The sequence below is a fragment of the Xenopus laevis genome, chromosome 1S (assembly GCF_017654675.1).
Source record: "Xenopus laevis strain J_2021 chromosome 1S, Xenopus_laevis_v10.1, whole genome shotgun sequence".
In the NCBI taxonomy this organism is placed as follows: domain Eukaryota; kingdom Metazoa; phylum Chordata; class Amphibia; order Anura; family Pipidae; genus Xenopus; species Xenopus laevis.
In genome coordinates this window covers 56,732,917-56,748,507 of record NC_054372.1, presented here as the reverse complement: position 1 = coordinate 56,748,507, position 15,591 = coordinate 56,732,917, and the positions used below count along the sequence as shown (strand labels likewise).

At 38.1% G+C, this 15,591-nt stretch overlaps 1 protein-coding gene across 1 annotated transcript in view; it reads left to right on the top strand.

The window, feature by feature from the left end:
* Positions 1 to 11,868: 11,868 nt before the first annotated feature.
* enpep.S (glutamyl aminopeptidase S homeolog) overlaps positions 11,869 to 15,591 on the top strand; it is a 37,097-nt gene continuing 33,374 nt past the window's right edge. Inside the window, exon 1 of the mRNA XM_018243348.2 lies at positions 11,869 to 12,689. Coding sequence (XP_018098837.1) covers positions 11,989 to 12,689 — 701 coding nt within the window. The 5' untranslated portion in view covers positions 11,869 to 11,988. The remainder of the gene's footprint in view (positions 12,690 to 15,591) is intronic.

Below are 15,591 nucleotides of genomic sequence, written 5' to 3'. Positions count from 1 at the left end.
CTGTTATGCCTGGAAACACATGGAATAATCTTATGACTATAGATCTACTGTATAATGTCTGCAAAACAAATACATCAATGCACTGTTCTCCTGACCATGCACAGTACATGTTTGCCTGTTCAAATATCATATATTGGAATGACCCAGGAACAAAGTCTCCATGGACATAATTTTTTAACTTAGCAATTACATGCCAGAATATTTTCATAGCAGGGCAGCAATCTGTAAATACATCAGTGTCTATAAAATGTCTACTTCTTTATCAGTCTTTCCTTAATCTGACACCCAGTAAATCGTTTTTCCCTACTTTTCCATGCTCTGTATTTGGCATTTGCAATGATTATGGCTCATTCACCATTATGTTCAATTTATGTAGACACTCAATACACAATTATGGATAGGGTTGCCACCTTTCTCGGTAGGTAACTCCAGGTGGGGGCATAGCCGTGATGTAATGTGCCAGTGGGGTGGGCCAATGACATCTTGGGGGCAGGCTGATAATGTCAGGGGCAGGGCTATGACAACCTGCCTTGTTTTCCTAATTTTAAAAACCGGCAGGCCGGTTCAGATTTTTGAAGGGCTATCCAAACCGGACAGGTGGCAACACTGTATGGGGTGCCATTTGTCCCAAATACATTCTGTATACAAAACTATCCCTAATACACAGAATGAATGTCTCTCATGTTATATAAGAATTTGTGACCATACACAGAGAAAAAAAATATACAAAAGATTTATTTCTATTAAAGAATGAAAACAAAATCTGGTTAGTGCACAAAAGGATGTCATTATATCACAAACTCCATTCTGTGACGCAACACTGTCAGTCACATTCCTGAACCAATAAGAACAAAGCTTATTGCCATATACGAAGAAGATGAGAAGTGGCCAGCTCTGCTCCACATGGCTAAGGCAAAGTATCTGACATGCTATAGAGGGCGCCCTCTAATGTCCCCTGTGCTGCATAGTAATAAACATGAACAAACCTTTCCTAAAAGAGCTGCTGTTAAACATTACAGGTTCATAAATGGAAGTTTTTACAAATGGCTGAGAAATATAATGCTGCACTTATAATGATTGTAGAGAAAGAAAAGTATGCAAAACATAAATATGATAATTTTAGGTGATATGGCTATTCTTATTGTGTGGCCATTTTGGTTAAGGGCATTCCTGCTGTTTTGCCATTATCTTATGACTCACTCCTGTTCCTCTTCCTGTGTAAGCTGAGAGCAATAATGGGACAGGCCACACCCACCTGCCATGTTGTATTAAATGTACCAGAGGTTACTGTGCTTGTCTGGCTGCTTTGCCTGACTCTCAGAGACAGTTATAAGTTTTGTATATGATAGTTAGACTCCAATGTCTCCTAGCTGTAATCTTGCACCAATTAGCTTGTAGTAGTCTCTTAATAATGTGCTTAGCTATAGTTCAACTACTACATAATAGCTTTAGCCAGAGACTTGGGACTGATCATGTGCACACATACCTCCCAACTGTCACTTTTTCAGAGGGACAGTTCCTCTTTTGACAGCTCAACCTGAGGCCCCTCATTTGTACTGGAAAGTCCCTCTTTTCTCTGCACTGAACAGCCAGAAAAAGAAACAAAATTTCTAACGTAATTGGCTTTTGGCAGAGAGGCCAGTACAGCTAACAGGTGCAACTAAGATGCTTTATAACAAATTTGAGATAAGAAAATAAGTAATTTTAACAGTTTAGATAAGGAGAAATATTTTCAAATTTTTATAACCTGCCAAACTTTGTAAAATGAACATGGTAATTAGGGGATGCGGCCACAAAATGGGTGTGGTCAAAAAAAATTGCTGCACTACATGCAAAAAAATTTTTTGTCTCTCTTTTTATTTCCAAAATGTTGGGAGGTATGGTTCAACTACTACATCATAGCTTTAGTCAGAGACTTGGGACTGATCATGTGCACAGTGCATACCTCCCAACTGTCCCTTTTTTGGAGGGACAATCCCTCTTTTAACACTCAGCCTGCAGTCCCTCATTTGTACTGGAAAGTCCCTCTTTTCTCTGCACTGAACAGCCAGAAAAATAAACAAAATTAGTATGGGTACTTCAATGTGGTAACCAAATTACTCACCACGTAAGGGAAGTGGCCCAGGTGCACTGCCCTGAGCCCTCAGCATGGGGGCAGACGAACCGAAATGTAAAAAGGAGCAGGCACTCAATGAACGCAGACTTCCAGCAGGCACCAATTCAAAGTGTAAAGATCTTTATTGTGTCCAAAATTTCTAACTTAATTGGCTTTTAGCAGAGAGGCCAGTACAGCTAACAAGTGCAACTAAGATACTTTGTAACAATTTTGAGATAAGAAAATAAGTAATTTTAACAGTTTAGATAAGGAGAAATATTTTCAAACTTTTATAACCTGCCAAACTTTGTAAAATGAACATGGTAATTACGGTGTGTGGCCACAAAAATGGGTGTGGTTAAAAAAAATTTGCCGCGCTACATGACAAAAAAGTTTTTGTCCCTCTTTTTATTTCCAAAATGTTGGGAGGTATGACCACACATTCTGTATAGTATGATGTGTAGGTTATATGAACAGCCACTCCTGAGTACTGTGTGTAAACAAAAGGGGGTCATTTAGGCAGGGGCAATTTTAGGGGATCATAATCTATATATATAGAAGCAACAAGCTATACAATGCTTTATATTTATTTATAACAAAAGACTCTAATGATGTTGTCCCCTTACCTGCCCAGTGCTTAACCCTTTCACATCAGAGTGGGTCGAGGGGGGCACAACACTAGAGCAGAGAGCACAACTGCGCCCATGTCACATGCATGTCCAGGGCCGCCAGCAGGGGGGGGGACAGGGGGGACAAGTGTTCCGGGCCTGAAGGGGGGCCCAGAAGTGCTGCATTTTTCAAAGAGCCGGGTCCCATTTACGAGCGCCCGAGCCGTGCGGCCATTTCGCATATTTTGTTTACACACAGTACTCAGTGTGGCTGCTCATATAACCTACACATCATTCTATACACAATGTGTGTCATACCTCCCAACATTTTGGAAGTAAAAAGAGGGACAAAAATGTTTTCTGAATGTAGTGCGGCAATTTTTTGACCACACCCATTTTTGTGGCCACACCCCGTAATTACCATGTTCATTATAAAAATTTGAAAATATTTCTCCTTATCTAAACTGTTAAAATTACTTATTTTCTTATCTCAAAATTGTTACAAAGTATCTTAGTTGCACCTGTTAGCTGGACTGGCCTCTCTGCCAAAAGCCAATTAAGTTAGAAACTTTGTTTCTTTTTCTGGCTGTTCAGTGCAGAGAAAAGAGGGACTTTCCAGTACAAATGAGAGATCTCAGGTTGAGCTGTCAAAAGAGGGACTGTCCCTCTGAAAAAGTGACAGTTGGGAGGTATGTGTGCACATGATCAGTCCCAAGTCTCTGGCTAAAGCTATTATGTAGTAGTGTTACTATAGCTAAGCACATTATTAAGAGAGTACTACAAGCTAATTGGTGCAAGATTACAGCTAGGAGGAGACATTGGAGTCTAACTATCATATACAAAACTTATAACTGACTCTGAGAGTCAGGCAAAGCAGCCAGACAAGCACAGAAACTTCTGGTACATTTAATACAACATGGTAGGTGGGTGTGGCCTATCCCATTATTGCTTTCGGCTTAGACAGGAAGAGGAACAGGAGTGAGTCATAAGATAATGACAATTTTGGTTAAATGCCCTTAACCAAAATGGCCACACAAGCAGGTTACTACAATAAGAATAGTCATATCACCTAAAATGATCATATTTATATAAGTTTTGCATACTTTTCTTTCTCTACAATCATTATAAGTGCAGCATTATATTTCTCAGCCATTTGTTAAAACTTCCATTTATGAACCTGTAGTTTTTAACAGCAGCTCTTTTAGGAAAGGTTTGTTCATGTTTATTACTATGCAGCACAGGGGACATTAGAGGGCGCCCTCTATAGCATGTCAGATACTTTGCCTTAGCCATGTGGAGCAGAGCTGGCCACTTCTCATCTTGTTTGTATATGGCAATAAGCTTTGTTCTTATTGGTTCAGGAATGTGACTGACAGTGTTGCTTCACAGAATGGTTATTTTATCTGTTTTGTGAAACAAAACTGTCATTTTGTGGAAAGAATGAATCCTGTACTATAAAATCTTGCTTTCTGTCACAGATATCTATTTTGTCAGTCAAATCTAGCTTGACAAGCACTAGTTAGTTACATTATTATATATTATGTCCAACTTTGTTTTTACATAATTCATTCTGTAAGTAACTTTGCACATAAGTGTGTCCGTTACATGGAGTTTATACATTTATGAGACAGATTGCTTGTTAAACTGTGCAGAATGGAGTTTGTGATATAATGACATCCTTTTGTGCACTAACCAGATTTTGTTTTCATTCTTTAATGGAAATAAGTCTTTTGTATATTTTTTTTCTCTGTGGATGGTCACAAATACTTATATAACATGAGAGACATCCATTCTGTGTATTAGGGATAGTTTTGTATACAGAATGTATTTGGGACAAACGGCACCCCATAACACTGATCATGGACCAAAGATTTTGTGCAAAAATTTTCATTTTGTATCTTAAATATTTTTTGTATCTTGTATCTTATATCACTATTCATTTACAATTTTGTTAACATCAACGTTACAGTAGATGGAGCTCTAACTCTCTAGCTAAAATTCTTTGTAGGCTTCTGTGGGGATTTTTACAACTTACTTGCGCCATTTTCTACGTCACATGATCAGAGTATTACTTGATCACACAAGTGGAGCCCACTGCAATATTCTGCAACAGAGTGACCTGTTAACACCTGAAACTTCAAGCTACTAGGCAGAATCAGTTCTTTCTCCCAGGCTGAAAACGTTATCAAAGGTGATGGGGAAATTTAACTTATGTATCAGGTGTTTGCTTTCAAACACTAGTCCAGTAGATTTAACATGCTGATTGCATACTCTAATCTTTTAGACCTTGAGCAAACTTTGCACCTTTTATTCAATTTCTCCTTACTTTCATTTCACAGAGTAGCAGTAAAAGTGAAAAGCTTACACAACTGGGGATTGTGTATCAAATACCTTGACAAGGGAACTCCTCAATTGACCCTCTCATTTTAGCCATCCCACTGAACCCCATTGTTACACACCTTAATGAAACACCAGGAGCCAGAAATGGGGTAAAATTGCCACAGCATTTATTCACATTTTATCAAATAAATTGGACCTTGCCAGCCTTACCCCTAGGCAATATTCAAAGCCAGAATTCCATAAAAGATTGCCACTAGGCTCTGCCATTTCTCATTTGAGATCAGCACTATGTCATTATATCCACCACTGAGTATTAGGCTGCCTCTACCAACAGAGAGTATGGCCATCAAATCTGCTTCGAGCAAGAGCTACATCTTCCACCATGAGAAAATATCAGTAGTCCTGCTGTCGGCCCTGAATCTGCAGTGTCTCGAAGATAGGAAATCCAAGCAGGCTGTCACGTAGCACAAGCAGTAGTAGCATCTGTATCAATCAACCCTTGTGTAATCATTAGAGAGAACCTCCTTTCTGCCTGAGCACTACTCTAGCAAGGTCCTACTTCCACAACAAGCCCAACTGAAAACCTTCAGTTGGGTTTGTCCCCACCATAACTATATGGTGGGGACTAAACACTATTGGTTATTAGTTAATAAAACATAGAAAAAGAAAGAAAATAAAATATTTACAAAATATGCAAAACATTTCCTTTGTTTCACACTGTACTGTACCACAGTATTGGTGTTCAGAAATTGGCCAATAGCCTTATGGAATATATACACATATTTTTAAAGATATCATATGGATGCAAAACATAAATAGAGGGATAGTGAACATAAACTTGATTATTTCAGAAACTATGCAGAATTTTTAATTATTATATTTAGTAAGTTTCTTTTTGCAGTATGATGAAGCTTATATTAAATTTACATTTTTGCAATCGTTCCCCTTTAAAGGGCAATTTCATCTTCATTAGCAAAACTGTAATAACACATAAAACATGGCCCTAAAATACCCAGAAATGTGTTCAAACTTTCATAACCTGCCAAATTTTGTAAAATGGTCATGGTAATTAGGGTCTGTGGCCATAAAATGGGTGTGGTAATTTTTTTGTTGGGAGGTATGCGTGTGATTCTGCCAATCCCTAAACACAAACCTGTGTAATCTGGCTGCTGGTCATTCGTATCCCTTATCATGCAGCCCTTGTGCGTATAGCTTCAGAGCTTTCCTTTCCACTGCTGAAAAATGAATGTAGCAGAAAGCACATAAAATTTGTAAATAGATAATACTATAAACAATTGATTTTACTATATAAAACAGTTCATATAAAGAGATCAATGAATGAATCTGCTAATAAATAAATCAAATTTCAGTTAATTGAGAGTCACTGGAGTTTGCCCTAAATTTCAACCACTTGTTAACCCCAAAAATAATTGCATACCGTATATAAAATCAATCACCACTGTTGCATAATGAAGAAACATTGTAATTTTCAAATGTACATAAAACATTTTTAAGGAATTGACTCTTCATGGCCCAGCACTCCCCCCCCACCATGCATGAGACTTATAAGACCTAAGGAATATTTTAATTACATTTCTATGCAGCATTCTTATTCATCTTTGTGTTGCCTATTACCTAACCCTTTTAGTTTCCTTGGCACTGCTGTAAATTAGTTGTGGTGCCACCTTTCTATGCACTTGTACTATTCATCTTATGGTCATATTCCTTGCATCTTGTTGTTGTCCATATCCCCCAGTACAGCCATCCTCATGAAGGTATTACTATTAAGGGGAAGATTTATTAGGGTCGAATTGAAAATTCAAAATTTTTTTATGGTCACAACTGTCAAATTCAACTAGGGAATTATCCAACTCGTTCGAGTTATTTTAAGTAAATTAAAACATGCTCTTCAAACGTTTTCATGTAGTAGGATAATAATTCTATATTGTTGCCATGTTTTATAGGTTACAGTACAGGGATATCATCTGGAATGCTTGGGTCCTGTGTTTTTCTGTAAAAAGGATCTTTCTATAATTTTGATCACTATCACTTAAACATATTTCAAAACAAATATATCAAATAGGATTGTTTTTCCCGCTAATATGGATCTATACTGTTAGTTAAGATCTAGTATACTTACAACAAATATTTCTTTAAATATTTGGGATTTATTTGCTTAAATGGTCTCTATAGCTGATGGTTTTCTCATCATTCTGAGCTTTCTGGATAATGGGTTTCTGGATAAGAAATACCATGCCTCTATAATGAAGATGCTATACCAAAAATACCTTGGGCCCAGCTAGGAGGCCATAAAGTTACTTCTGGATACATAACCAGCACATGGGCCTCAAGGTGGACAACCCTGATGTTTTCTTTCTCTTTATTTCTGTTGCCTTCTAATCAGTCACCTACATTATTTAGCCATTTCACTCCCATATGAGAGTGTTGTTTTCAAATTTTTGAGATTCTACATCTAGCCACCCACACAGTGTGTTGCTTACTTAGACCCAATTTACCCACACTAATACTTATGTCTTATTAATTATTAATTGTTTGGTATACATCTTCTTCAGTTAAATATTATGGGCAGAGCTATAAGATAGATAATTGCCTAGAGTCACACATATAATGGAACCCTACAGACCAGTAGCTAAAAGAAATGATGTTGGTGAACAGCAGGGCAAGATGACAACACTATGGGGAGATCAAATCCACAGAGAAACATGGAAGTAGTGAGTTCTTATATCAGTGTTGGCATCATCCAATAGTTCTGTTAAAGTCACTACTAAACACATTATGGTTATATTTGCTGTTAAAGGAGAACTAAAGCTTAACTAAAGATAGAAATTTTGTACATTGTGTTTTGTGCTTCTGTACCAGCCCAAACCACAGCCCTTTAGCAGTGAAGATATGTGTCTCCAAAGATGCCCCAGTAGCTCCCCATCTGCTTTTCTGTTGATTCACTGCACGTGCTGTGTGCTGCTGTCACTTTCTGAGCCTAGGGACCCACTCACAATATACAGTACACATAGGGGTATATTTATCAAGGGTTGAATTTGAAAAACTTTGAAATTCGAATTCAAAAAGAACCACCGAAAATAAGTCAGTTTTTTTTGGCCGAATAGGTCCGTATTCAGCCAAATTCGAATTGTACTAATCAAAGTAATAGCGTATTTGATCAATTCGAATCGAAGTTCTTCCCAAAAAAAACTTGATTTTTCAAAGTCCACCAATTGACTCCAAATAGGTTCTAGGGGACCCCCATAGGCTAAAACAGCAATTTGCAGGTTTTAGATGGCGAATGGTCAAAGTCAAATTTTTAAAGAGACAGTACATGATAAATTAGAATTTTTCCAAATTCTAATCGAATTTGGACTATTCCCTATTTGAAGTACACAAAAAATAGCTTGAAATTCAAATTTTTTTCGTTCGAAAATTCACCTCAACCTTTTATAAATCAGCCCCCTGGAATACAAATGTCATAATTTAAGGCTGATTAGTAATTAATACCGATAATTACTACATGGGAGCACAGAAACCAGTGCAATTAGCATAAAAATTTAATGATCATCTTATATTACAGTTCAACCTTATTTTCTGCTTGATAATTAGAGACGACCCATAACCTTAGCTTTTCAACAGTTGCTCAGAGCCCACTGAGCATGTGAGTGTCGCAGACACTTTCCAAGATGACCCTCTGTGACAAGTTTGAAGTCCTGGATAATTGCTGCTATTGAGAAGCTGAAAATTTAGGCTGGTGCAATAAGTTCATTATGTACAATATGGCATTTTAGCCATATTTTAGCCATATTAATTTTTAGGGTCTAAGCAAACATGATTTGTGTTCATTTTGTTTACATTAATTACCAGAGCATTGCATAGACTGTGGGAGATGTTATCATGCAGGTATTCTGGGGGAAACCCTTCTTGTACAAACAAAAAACAGACAGTGACTCTCACAATCCTCCCCAAATTACTTTTAAAATAAGAAAAATAAAAGTCAGCATGTCAGAGAAACCCTCCACAAAGCTAAGCCAAGCTCATATAACATGATTTATGATGGTAGGATGCTGATTTGAGGTGTGGTTGCCTGTTTAATAAAATAAAGATTTAGTCCCTAGAGTTGCAGCTGAAGCCAATCTGCAGTTAGAGTATTTTGGATATTTACAATTCAAATATCCACTGCCCAGTTCTACAGAGAAAGCAATGTCATGTGTGAATGGCCCCAGTATCAAAACAAGTTCACATAGCCAACTAGATCACTACATTTAATTTAGCATAAGGTCTGTTTTTAGGACCATTATAATATCTTGAGTATAGTTCTGTCTTAATTTATATTTATTTATTTCATGGCCTTGTTTTGATAGGACTAGAATAATTAGTAGCACACCATCATGTGCCTTGTGCTTTCGGGTACCCTTTAGGAGAAGCTTCTAACAACTAAATATTTATAATTAGCTAATGCAATTGAAAATTAATATATTAATTTAGGCTAGACAAAACAAACTAAATTTAGTAAAATATAAAATATGATACTTCTGTTTTTCTGTTCTGGTTCTATCAAGTCTGACATTTAAAATGCTTTCTGGTTGCTTTAGTTAGGAGAAGATGTCAGGAACTAGACTGCAGACTATTTGTGCACTGTTTGTAAACTTAGATAATCTTCTATTTGCTTCATCGTGTCAGTCACTTGTATAGAGGCAAAATGTCAGTTTTGGCAATAAGAGTTGCTTTGTGTTTGGTCTCCCCTAACAAATGTTTGTGCAATGAGTAGGATCTGACAAAGAAAGCTGAAATGTGCCATTTATGGCAAAAAAAAACTGAAGTAGAGTGACACACCACTATTTTACTAACCTCTCAAACATGAGAGACTTTGGCTTGTACTTGTGCATTTAAGCAACAGTATAAAAAATGGTAACAATTTCCAATGTTAATATACTGTGAGTGTGATGGGGCTTAGAGAGGAAAGGGTGTAATTCTAACACAACAAACAATCAGGGCTTGGGGTAAGTGAGTTTGCAAGTTAAAGCAATGCGTATCTTGACAGCGCTATATAAATAAATGATGATGAAGTTCCCGCCAGCGTTGTGCAAGAGGAGACAGAGAGTGAGATGGATGGTGGTTGTTCAGAAGAGGCAGAGTAACAAGTGCTATGGGAACAAACAAGGAAAAGTTCTGCTCACCGCTAATTTTTTAAAAACATTAAGCGGAGATGCAATGAGGTTGTGACCATAAAATTCCCATAGACAAATACAAGAAATCCTCTGAACTCAACCCATTATCAATATATTTGGGACATTGAAACATTTTGTGCCTTAAGCTACTAAAAATGCCTTCCCCTTTAAACAAAGCAGCGGGTAAGTTGCAGGTAAAACTTAGTCCCTTTGTAAAATATATAATGAAGCAATAGAATTCTTAATGAATCAGATGAAAGTTTTGTGTAGGACTGGCCATATCGGGGATGACTTTGACGTAGTTGGCCATCTTAAATATATTGCAATATATGGAAAAACAATCCCTGTTTTGTTTCTTTAAGCGTCCGCACACTTGCACTGCGTTACTATTCGGGGTGCACGGTCAATTTCTGGCATACATTCGATTTTTGGAATAATTTATTCCTGGATCAGCACTCCCATTTTGACGTGATTCATTTTGATTTCTGATTTTTAAGTGATCAGCCTTTGATGTGAGATCTCATGCTAGAGACCATGGTTTAATACCTTGTGACCCTGGACAAGTCACTTAATCTCATGGTGTCCCGGGTACTTAGTGCGCCTATAATGGCTGCCTTGCTTGCTGTAAAGTCCCATGGGAGAAAAGTGCTATATAAAAATGATTCCCTTCCTTTTGCTCGTCAGACTTTTAAAGGGGAAAACAGCATTTCTTCAGGAGAAAAAAAACTAAGATTTTTCATGATTTATTAAACCCAGATGGTGTTAAAAGTCAGAATAAAAAAGTACTCAGATCTGCCAAGTTCATGTAAAAGTCAATGGCAGATGTTCCGTTTGCCACTGGAAGATATCCTGTTCTGCGCTGGCTTTCGTACAATATTCTGAAGATTTCCTGGTTTTTGACGATAATCCAAAAGAGTTTTCAGGCGTCAAATTCAAAAAAATCATACAATTTAGATTTGTTTAATGAATTTATCCAGTCTTTTTCCTACACCAGATTTTTTCCTGAAAATTTACTGATAAATACAGTAAAAAAAAGTCAGTGGCAATTTGGTGGGAGTGGTTTTAACAAAATTGTGAGACATTTTCGAAGTTTTATAAATAAGCCCCTCAAACAGAATTATCAAAGCTATGGGTTTCTTGCTGAGTTTTTCCAGCAAATTAGTTTCCTACAAATCATTTCTCAGACCCAGCATTACCTTGTTAATGTATACAGGCTGAAACAGACTGAGTTTGGTTAATGACTTTGCCCCCCTCCTTTTCTCTGGAAAATTTCTTGCAGGCACCCATGCATTATTACATTCATTTCTGGCACTTAATGGAAAATAAGCTGGAGAGATTTGTGGATATCCAATACCCCTCCAGTTCTGAAATAAAACATTGGAGCCTTTCATTTTAAATGCTGAAATGTTGTCCGATGGCTGCATGGGATGCAGAGAATTGAAGTTTGATATCTGACAAACTTGGATTATACAGTTGCTAATACAGACAGGAGTACTTGGGTTTGGGGTGATCTGCAATTTGCTGATAAGAGCCTGGTAAGATAGCCCTTCTATTATCTGTTGCTGATCATTAACAAGCAATTGAATAGCTACACTATGCCCCGGGAGGAGAGGGAGGGGGACTGAAGAGAAGAATGTTAAAAGAAGCTTGAGTCAGCTCAGAGTTGCTCACACCAGCAGAGCACACAGACAGGCAGCAGGGCTGTGCACATGTTGTGCATTACACCCCCTTGCATAGATTAGCTACTTTAGCCTCTTTCTAATTCGGCAGAATGGGGATGGATATGCAAGATATGGACCTGTATGATGGAATGCAATCTAAAAAATACTGCATTCGTGGCATGCATGTGGCTGTCATTGTAGGAATAGCGATAGTGGTTGGAGTGTCTGTAGGGCTAGGAGTAGGTCTTACATACCCTGATCCCTGTAAAAGCAACAATGGAGATGTAACCACTGCATCAACTACAACCAGAACCTCTACCACCACAACAAGCGGCACCCCCACTGCCCCTTCTCCTGCTACCACCCCAGCACCACCAGAACAGGAGGTTTGTCCGGAACGTGATGACAGTAGTGGAAACTGGACACTATTCAGGTTGCCCACCCACATTAACCCAATTCACTATGACGTGGAGCTGCACCCCATAATGGAACAGGACACTTATAATGGAACTGTGAACATCTGGCTGAAGCTCAGTGAAGTGAAGAGCAAACACCTATGGCTCCATATCAGAGAGACCAAGATTATTGGGCAGCCCAGACTGACAAGAGGCTCACTCCAGATCCCCATCCAACAGTGCTTCCAGTACACACCCAATGAATACCTGGTGCTGGAGGCCCAGCAAGTTCTGGATCCAAACTCACCCACCGATGAGAGTGACACCTATTGCCTGACCCTGCAGTTTGCTGGGAGACTGGATGGCTCGCTGGTGGGGTTCTACAGGACTACATACCAAGAGAATGGGGTGACCAAGTAATGTATAATTTTTGTTTCTTTTTGTCTTGCATGAGGACCATATCTGACTTAATAAGTCTCCCTTGGGGGTAGCCTAATAATCAAACTACATCTATCCTTTGCTATGAGTAGCTGGTAGTCCCCAGTAGAGCTGCATAGTAGTTTGGGCATCATTTGCTCCCTTTTGCCCAAACATCGTGGACAGTCTCCAACCTGTTTCCTAGACTAAACCGAAATGAATTATGGGAAGGCCATCTCCCATAGACTCCATTTTAATCAAATAATCAAAAATTTTAAAAAACATTTTCCTTTTTTGTCTGCAATAATAAAACAGTGCCTTGTAATGGATCCCAACTAGGATATAATTAATTCTTATCGGAGGCAAACAATTCTATTGGGTTTATGTAATGTTTACATTATTTTTTAGTAGACTAAAGGTATGGATATCCAAAATATGGAAAGACACCTTATCCAGAAAACTCCAGGCCTCAAGCATTCCAGACAATAGGTCCTATACCTGTACCTGTATTAAAAAAACTCATCATGAAGCCCACAGCTCACATAGTTGTAACAGTGGGCTGGCTATATGTAGTGTATATATACCAAAATGTGTTGCACTATACATAGCACAATAAATAGTGAATAAAGTACCCCCTCTTGTAAAATATAAGGATATTATAAGTTACCAAGGAGTTTCATGACCATATAAAAACACGAGGCCGAAGGCCGAGTGTTTTTATACAGGTCATGGAACTCCGAGGTAACTTATAATATCCTCATATCTTACAACTGGGGGTACTTTATTAATTATAATACACAAATTTTAGTGAGTCATGTGACAGAAATTACATCACTACTCACCGTTTATAACTGATGACATCACTACTCACCGTTTATAAGGATATAATTTACAAGATATTCACGGCTTTTGTGTATTATTAATTGATATATAATATATATATATATATATATATATATATATATATATATATATATATATATATATATATATATAGTGAATAAAGTACCCCCTTTTGTAAAATATAGGGATATTATAAGTTACCGAGGAGTTTCATGACCATATAAAAACACGAGGCCGAAGGCCGAGTGTTTTTATACAGGTCATGGAACTCCGAGGTAACTTCTAATATCCTCATATTTTACAACTGGGGGTACTTTATTTATTATAATATACAAATTTCAATGAGTCATGTGACAGAAATGACATCAGAACTCACCGTTTATAACTGATGACATCACTACTCACCGTTTATAAGGATATAATTTACAGGATATTCATGGCTTTTGTGTATTATATATATATATATGTATATGTATATATAGTCCCAATGGAGAAGCAATCACACCAAAATTATATCATTTGCCTGAGTGCTGGTAACAAATAATCTAATAGTCCAATGAAGTACAGCACTTGACAGGACTTGTGCAAGGTTTTTTTAAATTGAATTTTTATTTAATACATTACATTAACTTAAAAAAACATAGCTTTGTTTGCACAAGACCTGTTGAGTTCTTTTCTGCTTTGGAGTGTGTGTGTGTGTATATGTTACTTAGTAAATGTTCTTCATTGATAGACTTGAAATAGTTTAGAAGCTGGACTGACAAAAAGGAACAGAGCTGCTAGTCAATGGGGAGATTGAGTCAAAACAGACTTTAGGGAAGTGATATACAAAGAATAAAACCTGATAGAACAATACAGAGAAGATCGGGCTGGGATTTGGTGGGTTCCATTGCTGCTGCAGCCACAGGTAGCCATGCAAACAGAAACGGAACTAGAGGGGGGCGGGCACTGGCGCAGGACACGCAGCCGGGCCCCCCGCCCCCCTCTGTACACCCGGAACTGGCCGGGAATATGCGGTGCGCGGACTGCCGGGGGGCCCTGAGGGGGTGCGGGCCCTGGCCCGCTCGCACCCCCCTGCTCCACCGGTAGTTCCGCCCCTGCATGCAAACACTTACTGCACTAACAGACAGACAGATAGACACACACGCACAGAAACAAGATCCCTCTCTCACTCACAGCATCATGTGACCAGTTAGGGGCTCAGAAAAGTATCAAGTAAGAGCCTGCAGCAGCTGCCAGAGAGACCTGCAATGATATCAATAGAGAGGCAAAGGATGAACACTTGCTGAGATCTTAAAGGGCGCCTAATTACTTACTATTATTTCCCTGTCGTAAAATGATTTCTGGTTTCATAGTTTTCTTTTTTGCTTGCAAAGTTTGGCTTGTCAGGCTAAATCATTTTGAATTCTAATAATGCCTTCAGCTTTCACACTGTTATCTCTTGAAGCAAGGACAACCTCTTCCAATGTTTTTGTGGCCCTGCCTTTCATTTTAAAACACACCAATTGATAGTATTGCTCCAGCAGGATTGCACTGAAATCCCTTTTCAAAAGAGCAAACAGATTATGTTATATTTAATTTTGAAATCTGATACGGGGCTAGACATATTGTCAGTTTCGCGGGTGCCCCCAGTCATGTGACTTGTGCTCTGATAAACTTCAGTTACTCTTTTCTGCTCCACTGCAAGTTATAGTGATATCAACTCTCTCTCCCAACCCCCAGCAGCCCATCAGCAGAACAATTGAAAGGTAACCAGATAATAGCTTCCTGGTAGATATAAGAGAAGCGCTCAATAGTAAAAATCCATGTCCTACTGCGACTCCTTCAGGTACATTAAGTAGGAGAAACAATAGCCTGCCTGAAACCAGTTCCATAGTGCAGCACTGGCTCTTTCCGAAAGCACATGACCAAGCAAAATGATCTGAGATGACTGCCTACACACTAATATTACAACTAAAAAATACACTTGTTGGATTAGGAATTACATTTTGCATAGTAGTAGTAATTATTTGCAGTATAAACAGTGTAATTTAGAAATATAAACTAAACCATAAAAAT